Source organism: Manis pentadactyla, chromosome 2 (assembly GCF_030020395.1).
Source record: "Manis pentadactyla isolate mManPen7 chromosome 2, mManPen7.hap1, whole genome shotgun sequence".
Lineage (NCBI taxonomy): Eukaryota > Metazoa > Chordata > Mammalia > Pholidota > Manidae > Manis > Manis pentadactyla.
Window position 1 is genome coordinate 111,701,223 of NC_080020.1, and position 16,982 is coordinate 111,718,204.

The following is a 16,982-nucleotide window of genomic DNA, read 5'->3' on the forward strand; positions in this document are numbered from 1 at the left end:
ATAAAATTAAAATCCTAAGTAAAATCCAATTTCCCAGATAGAGAAATATATTTTTAAAAAAAGAAGTTATCAAGTATGATTTACCAGAGCACAGCAAGAATGGTTTAACCTTCTGAAATGTATTAATGTACTTCTCCATATTATAGACCAAAAGAAAAGAAGCAAGATTGCATCAAATATCCCACAAAAACATTTGATAATGTTCAATATCTATAGTAGAAATAGAATGAAGGTTCATTTTAATAGTTATATAGCAAATCCATCATACTTCAAGGAAAAATATTTTTAATAAGCGGTATTTAACCCAACACACTGTTTTCCTTGTTTAGTTTTTGCTTGGAATTTGGGTGGAAGGGAGAGGTGTCCCATACCCACTCCCAAGTTGGCAAGAGACACCGAGGAAACACCTTCAGGCCTAAATACAGTTTACCCCTAGTGCATCAGGATGCTCCTCCAGCACAGCCAGAATGGCTCCACATCTCAAAAATCAATTAGGGATATGAAGACCACCCCTAATAGCAATGGACCTCTCATCATCCTCATCACAGTCAAACAAATGGCAGTATGATCACTGTGGACACTAGTGAGACTTCAAGGTGAAGAGAACTTTGTCCTTCCAATGGGGGAGAATGCTGCACAGTGTTCCTAATGAAGGGAGTTCTTGTATCCTTCCCTTACATAACAGAGATTTTCATCTGTAAACCAACCACCGTAACATTTGTGACAAGCACTCACTACCTATCTTAGTGGGTTTACATCCTGGCTCAACCACTGAGAATCATGTGTCCTTGGGAGAGTCATAACCAGTTTCTTCATCTGAAATATGCAATAACATCACTAACTACTCTATTGCTCTGAGGAAAACATAGAATGAAGTGCTTAGCACATGTAAAGTGTATTGCACAGTGCTGGCACACAATAAGTGCTTCAGACATGCTAGCTATTATTAGCTACTATCACAATGTCACCTCACTGGACAATTTTAACATCCTGTAAAGAGACTATTTCTACTGATTTTGACTTCCCAATAATATTATGGTACAGATTTAATACTCTTCAATGGCTTGCCTTGGAATTACATTAAAATTTTAGTCCTTTATACCCTCACCTATATTATGTTATCTGGTACCTGCCTTCCTCTCCAAATTTATTTTCTATTTTTCTCATGTTTCCTACCAACTTACAAAATGTCAACAAAACTCAAGTATGCTGTATTGCATTCCCTTGTTAAGGCCTTGAATTATGCTGCCCTTTTGGCCTGGAAAGCTCTCTCCCCTAGGGCTGCCTCCTTTGCATGATGTAAGTCTCAACTTAAAGGCCACCTCCTTAGAGACCTCTTCTGACTACTCTACATACAGCAGACCCTTCTACTCTATTGTCTCTCTATCCTTTTGTTTTATTTTACCTTATTCTTAACACTTATTACTATATAAAACTATATTAATTTGTGTATCTGTACCTTGCCTGTCTCTGAGGACTCACCTCCACTGTAATGTAAGCTCCCAAAAGGCAGAGACAGGTCACACAGTGTGCCTGACATACAGTGAGCACACTGTATTTGTTGATTGAAACAGGTATCTAGAATGATCTTCCACAGCTTACTCCATTACTAATTACTACCCTCATAGTCAAAGGCCAAGAAAAAGTCAGTCAAACTACAAATCATCTGAATTTATTAGTGGCAGACTTCTCCAAAAGATGGTAAAGAATATGTATAATGGAGATCTGTGGTTAAAGCCCACAGATCTTCACATAGAACTATGGACAAAGAAAGCCTAATTTATATAGTATAAAAAGAAACTGGAGCACATTTTCAAAAGTACAATATACTAGTAAGTCAGTGATTTGGGCAGGGAACTAAGGAATTGCTCTTTCAAGGAACAAGATAAACTACATTTTACACCCCGTATAATGATGGCATGCCTTAGAACTTAAACCAAACTGTTGTTAGAGGATTAAATAGGTTTCTTTATACCCTATACACAACCATTTATATGTTCATTATGGATCACTGGCCTGGAATATAACATTCAAAGTTTCTCAAACTTATTTCACCATGGAATGCCTTTCTTCAAACTACTAATTTATGTATCCTGGAAATTTGGGAAAAGCTTCTGTAGAGCTTCTAAAGCTTTTGTGTTCACAACTATGACAGTCCACAATTCAGCCTTATCCTTAATAGCTCTTGAGGGCAATTTTTTTTCCAATTGCTTTATTCAGCTTAAGTTTTTAACCAGAATAGTCCTGATCCTCTGTGCTTTAATAATGTATCTATTTTCTTCTAACATTAACATCCATTTATTTTCTTATCTTACTACATACACTGCATAGTCTCTAAATAGTTGTGGGTATCCCTGTCTTATTGCCTATTTAAATGCAAATAATTCAGTATTCCAATATACAATATTTACTTTAAATTTTGGTAAATACTTTTTGTCAAGCTTCACTAATTTCTTCCTATTCCTATTTTACATAGAACTTATGCTGGAAAAGACTAAATTTTATCAAGTGTCAATTTTGTCACAAAATTAAATCATGATTTTTCCCCTTTCACTTGCTAAATAATTGCACTGAAAATTACTTGATGATAAAATTTCCTAATTGTAAAATGTCCTTGAATTCTTAGAATAAACCTTATTGATCATGGGATACTATTATTTTATTATTTTATTATATTGAGGTACATACAATAAAATGCAAAAATCTTCCTGTATGGCCTAATAAATTTTGACATGTTTATACACTCACTTAGGCATCATCCAGATCAAGAGGGATACTATTAATTTAGCTGCTAAATTTGACTTCCTATCACTGAAGTAAGGAATGTCACTTTAAACATACATAATTTAAATATTTGGAAAGATAATAAAGCAAAAATAAAAAAAGAAATTAAACCAATATACTTCTCTTCACCAGAAAATTTAATTAAATGTATCCTGTTTCAGTCATATTCCATATAGATACCCAAATTTTAGTTCCTTTTATGTCAACTTAATATTTAAACTGTGCTATGGAACTAAAATTACGTATTCTGTCTGTTATTCTGAAGATTAATTCCAGAAAACATAAAATATCCATGAATGTGAGGAACAATTCTGAAAGTTAATGAGGCAAATTATAAATATCAAACAGCAAAAAGATGAAAAAAATAACCTAAGAACAAAATTTTCCTTTTTATCTAAAATATACTGTTTCACCTAAATAGCACATCTATTTTTAATTTACAATATTTTTCATTGTAATTTTCTCTGTAATATTACAAATAAAACATTCTGTTAACTATTCTTATTACTAAAACTGAATCACATAACAATACAGAAAAAGTTGCTCAAATATTTTCGGTAATATTGTTGAATCCCAGGCTAAACAGATAGAGTGCAACAGAACCTTAGCCATTTAACCAACTTTTTCAGTTAACACTCCCAAAAAACAATAATTTAAATAATTAGCTTACATTAGCTTTTAGACTCAGATGAAAATCTGTCTTTACTACAAAAAGTAACAATTATTAATCTCAACTTCAAAGTCATTTGAGTACACTTAATATTATCAATCTGATCCATTGTGGCCCTTAATAAACTCTACTGGAATTACACCAAATCTCATTTTCACAGTTTCCATATTTATTTAACAAATCTTACACTACTAGCTAAAATCAAAGTTAAGTACAAGAATATGTAAATATCAGGATTCCCAATACTCTATCTCCTGCTTTAATGGCAAGATTGTTACAATACACATGTTAAAATATTGAAAGAAAGGAATGTATTAGAAGAATTATCAACAATACTCACGCATCATTTGAGCAAGTCACAAATTCTCCCTTTATTTTGGGATGCCATGAGCCAGTATGAAGCATTGCTGTGTGACCCTTAAAAAAATAAAAATAAAGGAAAAAAGCTGTTTAAGAAATTTTAAATAAACAAAATAAAATGTCAGAAACTGACATTCATAATTAAAAGCAAAACATTTTAGCCTCCCAAAAGCACACTATTTTAATTATAAATTCCTAGTACACTGTCCCAATTTTATTTCATAATATGATTTGTTTATCACACTTTGTTTAATTCACTGTGTAACCCCTCCTGTCCAGGAATTAGTATAGTGCTTATGTAAAACAGGTGCTTAATAAATAAAGAAATGGAAAATGACAACCTCTCTTTAGGAAAGAAAGAACAGGAAAAACTAAGAGAGAGACATTTCTCAATGTAAGACAAGACTAGAAAGTATTTAAAATAATCAAGGCAAGAACAAGCAGGGGAAAAATTCCACACTTCTTAAAAAAAGTGTCAACAATTTTGATTCTACAATACATTTGTAAGCATAAATATGTAAGAAAAGGCAAAACATCTTTAAAATGATTCAGGAAGATAAGCCCTACTGATTACAGAGCATAATATAAAAACACTATAATTAAAACAATGTGATGTTGGTGTAAGAACTGACATACAAACCATATCAACCAAAGACTACATATCAAACATACACATACACACACTTCCCTTCTTGGTAGCAAAATTCCCTTCTTAGAGTGATCTCATACAATAAGTCATGTTCAGATGGGGCAGAAGAAGCTTAGTACGTTTTAGTGTAATAATGGCAAAGACTCTTATTCTGAAAGGCTCCAAATAAAGCTATGCTAAAGCAGAATGTGCAATACTTAAATGACTCTGAAGGAAAATTACTGTAGCTCTCCAGAAAGAATTATTTGGGACTGGAATACCACATGTGGGTCTAGAGACCATCTCCAGCCCAAGTTGCCCACAATGCCTCAAATAGTATCTGGCCAACTTCTGACATATTGTTTATATTTACAGGCTACACACAAATGGGGATCACAGATGTGCAGCAGGGAGGCCTAGACTGAGTAATGCCTGGAGGGACCAGATAGGAAGACTGAGATTCCATTTTCCTCTCCCGGGTTTAAGACTTGTACTTTAAACTATCAACGTGGTATTTCCATTAGCATGTCATAGGCATTTCAAACATAACCAGTCCAATAGAGAAATCCTGACTCTTCCTATCAATCTTACAAATAAATATTGATTCATTTGCTATCAATTTATTTCCCAGTTAATTTGGAAGTCATCCTTAAATATTACAACAACCATATGCCCAAAACCCTCTCTCTACCCACCCAGATTCAATTCACAAACTAGTCCTATCAGTTCAATCCAAAATACATCTCAAATCTATCTACTTTTCTCCCTTTTCCCACTACCACTCTTGAGTGAGCCAACATTATCACATCCTCTGCATCAGTTAGGTTGTACTGTCACAAGTCTATCAGTAGTCTCCATACTTTTACTCTTGTTTTGTGTGCTCCACAGAGCACCAATAACAATCCTTCAAAAGTACACTTCTAAAAAATGCCACTGATTATTCTCCACTGGCTTTTCCACCTCTTCACACAGTCTATAACAACTTACATCTCCTGGCTCTTTCTTTACAACCTCACTCACTATGTGTTCCCTCTTGCCCAACGTGCACTCACCCACTGGCCTTCTTCATTTCCTCTAATACATCCAGCTGTTCCCCTGCATCACAGCCCTCTCATGTTCTCTTTCCATCTGCTGGAAAGCTGTTTTTTTCCACTTTTACATGACTGGCTTCTTATTCTTTCAATCACAGTTTACATGCCACTTATTCAAATAAGTACTGCCTGACCTTCTAACTAAATAAATATGGTCTCTCCCATTTTTCTCTACCAGAGAACCTGTCCATTTCCTTAGTAACAATCACCATAATTTTAACTCTATCTATTAACTTGTAATTTGACTTTTGAAACTATATTAATGTTTTGCATCTTCAAAAAGAAACAACTAAGATAGGAGAAACCTAAAATTGGATATAAACAGAAACAAATGAACTCTACTGTACTTCAAATGAATAACAAATACTCTGAAAGGATAAGGGGATTGAGTGGCAGTCCCCACAAGATGTCCATGTCCTAATCACAAGAACCTATGAATGTGACCTTATTTGGATAAAGAGTATTTGCAGATATAATTAAGAATATGAGATCACTCTAGATTATCCAGGTGGGCCCTAAACAAAAATAACAAGTATCCTTACAAGAGACAGAAGAGAAGACACAAAGAGAAGGCTCTGTGAAGATGGAGACAGAGATTGGAGTTATGCAGCCAGGAAGTAAAGAACACCAGGAGTCACCAAAAGCTGCAAGAGGCAAGGAAGTCGGGAGAAAGACAGCAGAGTAGAAAGGCAAGGCAGAAACCTCATCCCACATACGCACCAAGGAAGCAACTACAGCAGATACAACTGACCCTGAAAACAAGCTGAAAATACAGAACAGATGATTTACACCTGGTGAAGAAGAGCAGACCACATAGAGAAGGGTAAAGTGGGCAGAGCCTCCAGCAATTGAGACTCAAGCCCTTACCCATCCCACAAGCTGGGGGAGGGAGAGAAATGGAGTGGGGAGGGGATGGGCACTCAGGAACGCTGCAAACTTAGTCCTGGAGATCCACTCTGGGACCAAGAGCATGCATAGCATTGATCTTTAGTGGTTACTGGGGCTGGACACCAGGGAGAGTCGGAGTGCTCTGTGAGGCTGAAACTCCAGCTGCCTGTGGAGGAAAGGCACTCTCCTCAGAGCCCACTGAGACCCAACACAGCGGCAGCAGTATGAAAAATTTATCAGCAGCAGGAAGGGTGCCAGAAGTGTAGGGATTGGACAGAGGTCTCTCCACAGGAAAAAGGGCAGCTGGACGACACTTCCCAGCCCTCCCTCAGCCCAAATGGTTGGGTGCTGACAGGAACCAGCTCCAAACGCCCTGTCACACTGGCTGGCAGCTTAGTCCTGAGGCACATCCCTACACACCTGCCCACCTGGCACAGCAGCACTCAGACTTTATTTCCTAGATAGAAGAAGGATGCTTTCCAAGCTTTCCTGGTGCTCTCTCAGCCCAACTAGGGAGGTGCCTGTGGGAGCAAGCTCCAAAGTCACCCTCCTTTTTTCTAGAGGCCCAGTTCCACCATGCTCACCTACACACCTGCCCTGCCCACCCACTGTCCCAGCAGCACCGCCATTTGCTGCAGGGAAAGCAGTTTGGGGGCCCCCTCCCACAACCAACCATGCAGAAGCACAACTGCACAGCTCACAAAGGTCCAGGTGAGGTGAGCTCCGAGCCACAGACAGGTGCGATAGGCCACTGCTGGCAGAGGAGAAGGGGGTGGTCCCAAGGAGAAGATCCCAGTAGCAGCACCACTGCATGGCCCACAAAGCCTTGACTTACAGAGACCAACCAATGCCTGCAGACAGGCAGAAAGGTGACTCTACCCACAGCCCACCCACAACAATTGCAGCTCCAGTGCAAAAGAGAACCAGGCAGTGGTGAGCAAACAGTCTTGAGCTTCGGGGCACAGAATGCCTTTTAATAAAACCATTACTGTCTAGACCAGGAGGCATAAAGGATCTACCTAATACAACCCAGACAAAATAAGGAGACAGGAATATGTTCCAAACAAAACTACAGGATAAGACATCAAAAAGAAGGCTAATAATGAAATGGAGATAACCAATCTTCTTGATAAATTTTAAAGTAACAGTCATATGTATGCTCACTGATCTGCAGAACAGCACTGTGATCTAAAGGAGGACTTCAACAAAGAAAGGTAAGATTTAAAAAGAGCCACCAAAAGCTGAAGAATACAGTAACCAAAATGAAAAAAGAAATGGAGGGAATAACAGATTACTGAAAGTAGAGGAGACAATCAATGAGATGGAAAGTAGACCAAAGGAAAATAACAAAGCTGAGAAACAGAGAGAAAAAAGAATCTCTAGGAATGACAGAATGCTAAGAGAGCTGTGAGACAACTGCAAACAAAACAATATTAGCATAATACAGATACCAGAATGCAAAGAGAGAAACAAAGGAGTAGACAGTCTCATTTAAGAAATAATTGCTGAAACTTCCCAAATATGGAAAAAAGAAAGAGACATAGAAGGCCATAGAAGTGCACAGAGCCCCTAACAAGCAGCAGCCCAGGAAAATAACAACAAAATATAATAATTAAAATGATATGAATTAGGGATAAAGAGAGGGTACTGAAAGCAGCTAAAGAGGAGCAAACAATTACTTATGAGAGAAAAACCCATCAGGCTATCAACAGATATCTCAGCACAAACTTTACAGGCAAGAAAGGAGTGCCATGAAATACTTAATATATTTAAACAGAAGTATCTTCAACCAAAAATCTTATCCCAGCAGGTTATAATTCAGAATTGGACAGATTAAAAGTTTCCCAGAAACAGAAGTTAAAGGAATACACCACTAATAAATCAGCCTTATAGGACTTCTGTACATGGAACTGTTAATAAACCTAAATATTTTTTATCAGGGAAAATAAACTCCCAGTAAAGGTAGAAGAACAATTATTAAGCAAGTATGAAGTAAAAAGAAAAAAAGTAGTAAAATCAACTATAAACAAAATCAGTCAAGAGATAACACAAAAAATTATTATGGATTATAACACGTAATACAAAAAGTGAGGAAGGAGAATAAAAAAGAAGTACTCTTAGACTGTGTTTGAAATAGAGTAACCATAAACTTAATATAGACTTACATATTTAGGAAACTATGAAAATTATGGTAATCGCAGGCCTAAAGCCTATACAGATTCAAAAAATTAATAAAAAGGAAATCCAATCACGATACTAAAGAAAACAATCAAATAACAAGAGAAGAGTATAAGAGAGGAAGAAAGGATAAAAGGGAACTAAACAAACTACCAGACAACAATTAACAAAAAAGGCAATAATACACACCTATCAATAACTACCTTAAATGTAAGTGGACTGAAAGCACTAATCAAAACACATAGGGTGGCAGAATGATAAAGAAACAAGACCCATCTATATGCTGCCTATAAGAGATTCATTTCAGACCTAAAGACATACAAAGACTGAAAGTGAAGGTACAGAAAAAGATATTTCATGCAAATAATAGGGAGGAAAAGCAGGAGTACCAAAACTTGAATAAACAATATAGACTTCTAAACAAAGAAAGTAGCAAGAGACAAAGAGGAACATTATATAATGATAAAGGGATCAGCCATCAAGAGGATATATATAACAACTACAACCATCTATGCACCCAACAAAGGAGTACCTAAATATGTAAAACAAATACTAACAGAACTAAAGAGGGAAACAGAATGCAAATCAGTCACATTATCCCTAAAGCACCACTTACATCATGTGAACCGATCAACCATACAGAAAATAAATCAGGGAATGAAGCACAGGGCAACATCCTAGATCAGACAGACTTCATAAATAGATACAGCACATTCCACCCCAAAGGAGCAAAGTACACATTTTTCTCAAGTGTACATGGAATGTTCTACAGAACAGCTGACATCTTAGGAGAAAAAAAAAGCCTCAATCAATTCAAAAAGATTGATATTGTACCAAGCATTTTTTGACACCACAATGGCATAAAACTAGAAATAAATTACACAAAGAAAAACAAAATATATGGAGGGTAAACAACATGCTTCTATATAATCAAGGGATCAATGAACAAATCAAGGTAGAAATCAAGCAATACATAGAGTCAAGTGAAAACAAAAATACAACAGTTCAAAATTTGTGGTATGCTGCAAAAGCAATTCTAAGAGGGAAGTACACAGCAATACAAGCCTACCTCAAGAAACAAGAACAATCCCAAATAAACAGTCTAAACTCAAAATTAAAGAAACTAGAAAAACAAGAACAAATTAAACCTAAAGTTAGTAGAAGAAGGGACATCATAAGGATCAGAGCAGAAATAAATAAAAGAGAGGAAGAAAACAAATAAACCAAGAGCTGGTTCTTTGAGATAATAAACAAAACAGACAAACAATTACCCAGACTTACCAAGAAAAAAAGAGGGAGTACACAAATAAACAAAATCATAAATTAAAAAGGAATAGTCACAACAAATACCACAGAAATACAAAGAATTATTAAAGAATGCTATGAAAAATTATACACCAATAAATTGGAAAACCTAGAAGAAATGGACAGATTCCCTAGAAAGGTACAACCTTTCAAGACGGACCCAGGAATAATCAGAAAATTTGAACAGACCAATTACCAGTTAAGAACTGAACTGGTAATCAAAAAATTCCCAACAAACAAAAGGCTACTTCCAGATAACTTCATAGCTAAATTCTACCAAACATTTAAAGAACTAATAAACATCCTTCCTAAAGTATTCCAAAAGTAGAAGAGAAGGGAATACTTCCAAACTAATTCTATAAGGTCAGCATCACTCTAATTCCAAAACTAAAGACACTACAAAGAAAGAAAATTATAAACAAATATCCCTGCTGAACAAAGATGTAAAAATACTAAACAAAATTTAGTGAAAAAGACTCAAAAATACATGAAAAGGATCACATATCACCACCAAGTCTGACTTACTCCAGGGATGCAAGGGTCATACAGTATACATAAATCAATCAACATGATACACCACATTAACAAAAAGAAGGATAAAAACCACATGACAATCTGGATTTGGGTTAAAAGGCATTTGACAAAATTCAACATCCATTCATGATAAAAACCCGAAACAAAATGAGAATAGAGGGCATGTACCTCAACATAATAAAGGCCATATATGACAAACCCACACCAAACATCATACTTAACACAGGAAAGCTGAAAGCTTCTCCTCTAAGATCAGGAACAAGACAAGGATGTCCATTCTCACCACTTTTCTTAAACATAGACCGTTTATTTGGGATTGTTCATGTTTCTTGAGGTAGGCTAGTATTGCTATGTACTTCACTCTTAGAATTACTTTTGAAGTGTCCCACAAATTTTGAACTGTTGTACTTTTGTTTTCACTTCTCTCCATATATTGCTTGATTTCCACTTTGATTTGTTCATTGATCCATTGATCATTTAGAAGCATGCTGAATAAAAGAATGTCCACTCTCACCATTTTTATTCAACATAGTACTGGAGGTCCTAGCCATGCATTCAAACAACACAAAGAGAGAAAAGGTATCCAAATTGATAAGGAAGAAGTTAAATTGTCATTATTTACAGATGACATGATATTACATATAGAAAACCCTAAAAATTCCACATACAAAAATTAGAATACCTGAATTCAGCAAAGTTGCAGACTACAAAGGAATACACAGAACTCAGTTGCATTTCTATATACTAAAAACAAACTAGCAAAAAGAGACATGAGGAAAACACCTCCATTTACAATTGCATCAAAAAGAATAAAATACCTAGGAATAAACCTAATCATGGAGGTGAAAGACCTGTACTATGAAAACTATAAGACATGCATCAGAGAAATTAAAGAAGACACCAGTGAAAATCTATCCCATGCTCATGGATAAGAAGAACTAATATTGTCAAAATGGCCATCTGGCCCAAATCAATTTATAGGTGCAATGCAATCCATACCAAAATACCAACAGCATTTTTCAATGAGCTAGAGGAAATAATCCTAAAACTCATAATGGAACCACAAAAGATGCCAAATAATAAAGCAATCTTTTTTTTCCATATTGGCCTTTTATCTTTTTCCCTTTTTAATTAAGGTATCATTGATATGCAATCTTATGAAGGTTTCTCATGAGCAACATCGTGGGACTACATTCACCCATATTATCAAGTCCCCCCACGTACCCCATTACAGTCACTGTCCATCAGCAGAGTAAGATGCTATAGAATCAACACTTATCTTCTCTGTGCTACACTGCCTTCCCAATGCCCCACCTACATGATGTGTGATCATAATACCCCTTAAACCCTTCCCTCACCCTCCCCACTCCCTTTCCCTTTGATAAATGCTAGTCCCTTACTAGAGTATGTGAGTCTGCTACTGATTTGTTCCTTCAGTTTTGCTTCATTTTTATACTCCACAAATGAGGGAAATCATTTGGTTTTGTCTTCATTTACCTGGCTTATTTTACTGGGCATAATACCTTCTAGCACCATCCATGTTGTTGCAAATGATAGGATTTATTTTCTTCTTTTAGCTGAATAACATTCCATTGTGTATATGTACCACATCTTCTTTATCCATTCATCAACTGATGAAAACACTTAGGTTGCTTCCAATTCTGGCTATGGTAAATAATGCTGTGATAAACATAGGGGTACATTGTCTTTTTGAATCTGGGATCTTGTTTTCTTTGGATAAATTCCTAGGAGTGAAATTCCTGGGTCAAATGGTATTTCTATTTTTAGTTTTTTGTGGAACTTCCATACTGCTTTCCACAATGGTTGAACTAATTTACATTCCCACCAACAACACAGGAGGGTTCCCCTTTCTCCGCATCCTCGCCAACATTTGTTGTTCCTTGTCTTTGGATGTTGGCTATCCTAACTGGTGTGAAGTGATATCTCCCTGTGGTTTTAATTTGCATTTCCCTGGTGATTAGCGATGTGGAACATCTTTTCATGTCCAGTTGGCCATCTGAATTTCCTCTTTGGAGAAGTGTCTGTTCATATTCTCTGCCATTCTTAAATCAGGTTATTTATTATTTGGGCATTGAGGGTTGAGTTCTTTATATATTTTAGATGTAATCACCTTATTGCATATGTTGTTCATAAATATATTCTCCCATACTGTGAGATGCCTTTTTGTTCTACTGATCATGTCCTTTGCTGTACAGAAGCTTTTTAGTTTGATATAGTCCCAATTGTTCGTTTTTGCTTTTGGTTCCCTTGCCTGTGGGGTTGTGTACACAAAAAAGTTGCTTCCATTTATAATTAAAAGATTTTTGCCTCTGTTTTCTTCTAAGACTTTGATGGTTTCATGACTTACATTCAAGCCTTTGATCCATTTCAACACTACTTTTGTATATGGAGTTAGACAGCAATCCAGTTTCATTCTCTTACACATAACTGTCCAGTTTTGCCAACACCAGTTGTTGAAGAGGTGGTAATTTCCCCACTGTATATCCATGCCTCCTTTATCATATATTGATTGGCCATATATGTGGGGGTTTATATCTGGGCTCTCTATTCTATTCCATTAATCTATGACTCTTTTCTTGCGCCAGTATCAAATTGTCTTGCTTACTGTGGTTCTGCTGTAGAGCTTGAAGTTGGGGAGAATAATCCTCTTAGCATTATTCTTCCTTCTCAGGATTGCTTTGGCTATTCAGGGTCTTTGTGGTTCCATATGAATTTTATAACTATTTGTTCTAGTTTGTTGAACAATCTGTTGGTGGTTTGATAAGGATTGCGCTGAACCTGTAGATTGCTCACGGCAGGATGGCCATTTTGACAATACTAATTCTTCCTATCCACGAGCACAGGATGTATTTCCATTTATTGGTGTCTTCTTTGATTTCTCCCCTAAGAGCCCAGATGTAAACCTACACATATACAGTCAATTAAAATACAATAAAGGAACCATGAATACACAGTGAATAAAAGACAGCCCCTTCAACAACTGGTGTTGGGAAAACGGGACAGCCACATGCAAGGGAATGAAACTGAATTACTGTCTAACCCCATACATAAAAGTAAACTTGAAATGGACTAAAGATCTAAATGTAGAACATGAAACCATAAAACTCTTGGAAGAAAAGATAGGCAAGAATCTCTTGAACATAAATATGAACAATTTTTCCTGGACACATTCTTGGGAAACAAAAAATAAAAAAGTAGTACTACTTCACACTAAAAAGCTTCTGTATAGCAAATGACATGATCAACAACAGAAAAAGGCAACCTGGAGACTGGACTAAAGATGTTGGCATAAGAGGTGAGACAGAGACCTCCTCCTAAAACCACCTATAATAGGAAAATATAATTAATACAACTAATCCTGAAAGAGCAACAGGAAAGAAGGTTGCACCAGACTGCATACACCTGGAGAAAAGAGTAGACCTCATGGAACACGGTAACATATCAAAGCTGTGACATGGCAGTGCCTAAGCCCTTCCCCCACACCAGCTCACCAGTGGGAGGAAGAGAAAGAGAGCAAAGAGGGAGTGGAAGCCTGGGACTGCTGAACACCTTGCCCTGGAGATCTGCTCTGGAAGCACGAACCTACATTGCATGGTGCTCTGCTGATTAGTGGGGTTGGAAAACTAAGACAGGCAAATACCTGGACAGATGGAGATTCCAGCTGCTTGTGGAAAACAGTGATTCATATCTGGCTGATCTCGGTGGGCAGTCTGAGAGATGTTCTAAAAGCAAGAGGTCTGCTAAAGGGGTAAGGATTGCACAGAAATTACTGCTCAAGAGAAAGGACAGGTAGAAAAAATTGTCCAGTTGTACTCTGCCCAGCAAGTTGGGAGCTTAAATGGTCTTCAGGTGCTCCATCCCCCTGGCAAGATAGGCAGCTCCAAGCCCCACCACCTGATATAGAGCCTGCTGTATCTTCTTTCCAGCTAGCCTGCACCTGGCTCACAAAATGACAACCCCTGCCCTGGCATCAGGCCAAGACAGAGGGAAGCCCCACCTACAGCAGCTATAAACACAAAGCATAGAGACTTACACCTGTGTGCTCCACCCACTGGTTGAGGCAGTGGAGACAGGCATACCAGCCGGGAAGCAGGAAGCAGCTCTTTCTCCCCCCCAGGAACCAACACTGCTCCCCTGCGAACCCCAACATTCCTCCAGGGGCTGAGCAGCTCCAGAGAGAAGAGCTCCTGGGCACAACAGAGCACCACAGACAAAATTAAATGTCAAAGGAACCTGGTTCAAACCAAAATTATGAAGACACCTGAGAGATATTCAAATGAAATTGACCTCATGAACCTTCCCAAAAGGGATCTTAAACTAAAAATCATTAACTTGCTCATGGAGGGACAGAAAAATATTCAAGAACTCAGGAACAAATTTAGGACGGAGATCCAATTGTTGAAGAACACAATGCAGGGTATTAAAAGCAGATTAGATACAGTGAAGAATACAAAAAATGAAATAGAAATAAGGGAAGGAGAATACAAAAATGCTGAGGGACAGAGAGAAAAAAAGATCTCTAAGAATGAAAGAATACTGAAAGAACTGTGTGACTTTGAAATGGAACAATATTTGCATTATAGGGGTACCAGGAGAAGAGGAGAGATAAAAAGGGATGGAAAGTGTCAAGGAAGTAATTGCTGAAAACTTCCCAAATCTGGGGAAGGAGATAAGACTCTCAGGCATGGAGGTGCACAAATTTTGCAACACAAGGGACCCAAGGAGGATAACACCAAGATATAAAATAATTAAAATGGCAAAGATCAAGGATAAGGACAAACTATTAAAAGCAGCCAGAGAGAGAAATAAGATCACATACAAAGGAAAGCCCATCAGGCTATCATCAGATATCTCAGCAGAAACCTTACATGACAGAAGGGAGTGGCATGACGTATTTAATGCAATGAAGCAGAAGGGCCTCAAACCAAGATTACTTTATCTGGCAAGATTATCACTTAAATGTGAAGGAGGGATTAAACAATTTCCAGATAAGCAAAAGCTGACAGAATTTACCTCCCACAAACCATCTCTACAGTGTATTTTGGAGGGACTGCTATAGATGGAAGTGTTTCTAAGGGTAAATAGCTGTCACAAGAGGTAATAAAAAGGGATAGATAAAGACTACAGAAATGATACCTAATATATAAAGAATGGAGGAGGAAGAAATGGAACAGAAAAAAAAAAGAACCTTTACATTGTGTTTTTAACAGCATACTGAGTTAAGTTAGACTCTTAGATAGTAAGGAAATTACCCTTGAACCTTTGGTAATGACGAATCTAAAGCCTGCAATGGCAGTAAGTACATACCTATTAATAATCACCCTAAAAGTAAATGGTCTGAGTGCACCAATCAAAAGACATAGAGTCACTGAATGGATTAAAAAACAAAACCAAACTATATGCTGCCTATAAGAGACTCACTTCAAACCCAAAGACATACACAGACCAAAAGTGAAGGGAAGGAAAAAGATATTTCATGCAACTAATAAGGAGAAAAAAAGAAGGTGTTGCAGTTCTTGTATCAGACAAAATAGACTTCAAAACAAAGAAAGTCACAAGAGACAAAGAAGGACATTACATAATGATAAAGGGGTCAATCCAACAAGAGGATATAACCATTATAAATAACTATGTACCCAATAAAGGAGCACCAACATATGTGAAACAAATACTAACAGAATAAAAAGGCAAAAAAGAATGTAATGCATTCATTCTAGGAGACTTCAACACCCTACTCGGTCCAAAGGACAGATAACCAGACAGAAAATAAGTAAGGACACAGAGGCACTGAACAACACATCAGAACTGATGGACCTAACAGACATCTGTAGAACACTCCGTCCAAAAGAAGCAGGATACACATTCTTCTTAAGTGCATATGAAACATTTTCCAGAAAAGACCACATACTAGGCCACAAAAAGAGCCTCAGTAAATTCAAAAAGATTGAAATTGTGCCAACCAACTTCTCAGATAACAAAGCTATAAAACTAGAAATAAACTGTACAAAGAAAACAAAAAGGTTCACAAATACATGGAGGCTTAACATGCTTGTAAATACTCAATGGATCATGACCAAATTAAAAGACAGATCAAGCAATATATGGAGACAAATGAAAACAACAGCAAAACGCCCCAACTTCTGTGGGACGAAGTAAAGGCAGTTCTAAGAGGAAAGTATATAGGAATCCAGGCCTATTTAAAGAAGGAAGAACAATCCCAAATGAATACTCTAAATTCACAATTATTGAAACTGGAAAAAGAAGAACAGATGAAGCCCAAAGTCAGCAGAACAAGGGACATAATAAACATCAGAAAAGAAATCAATAAAATAGAGAAGAATAAAACAATAGAAAAAATTAATGAAACCAAGAGCTGGTTCTTTGAGAAAATAAACAAAATAGATAAACTCCAAGCTACCTATTAAGAAAAAAAGAGAATCAACACACCTAAATAGAACTAGGAATGAGAAACAAAAAATCATGATGGACACCACAGAAATACGAAGAACTATTAGAGAATACT

At 36.8% G+C, this 16,982-nt stretch overlaps 1 protein-coding gene across 2 annotated transcripts in view; it reads right to left on the reverse strand.

Moving 5' to 3' along the window:
* The window catches only part of WDR70 (WD repeat domain 70), a 404,364-nt gene that overhangs the window by 223,687 nt on the left and 163,695 nt on the right, over positions 1-16,982 (reverse strand). For both annotated transcript variants that reach the window (XM_036886101.2, XM_036886094.2), the window contains exon 9: positions 3,795-3,871. In XM_036886101.2, the coding sequence (XP_036741996.2) occupies positions 3,795-3,871 (77 nt within the window). The remainder of the gene's footprint in view (positions 1-3,794; positions 3,872-16,982) is intronic.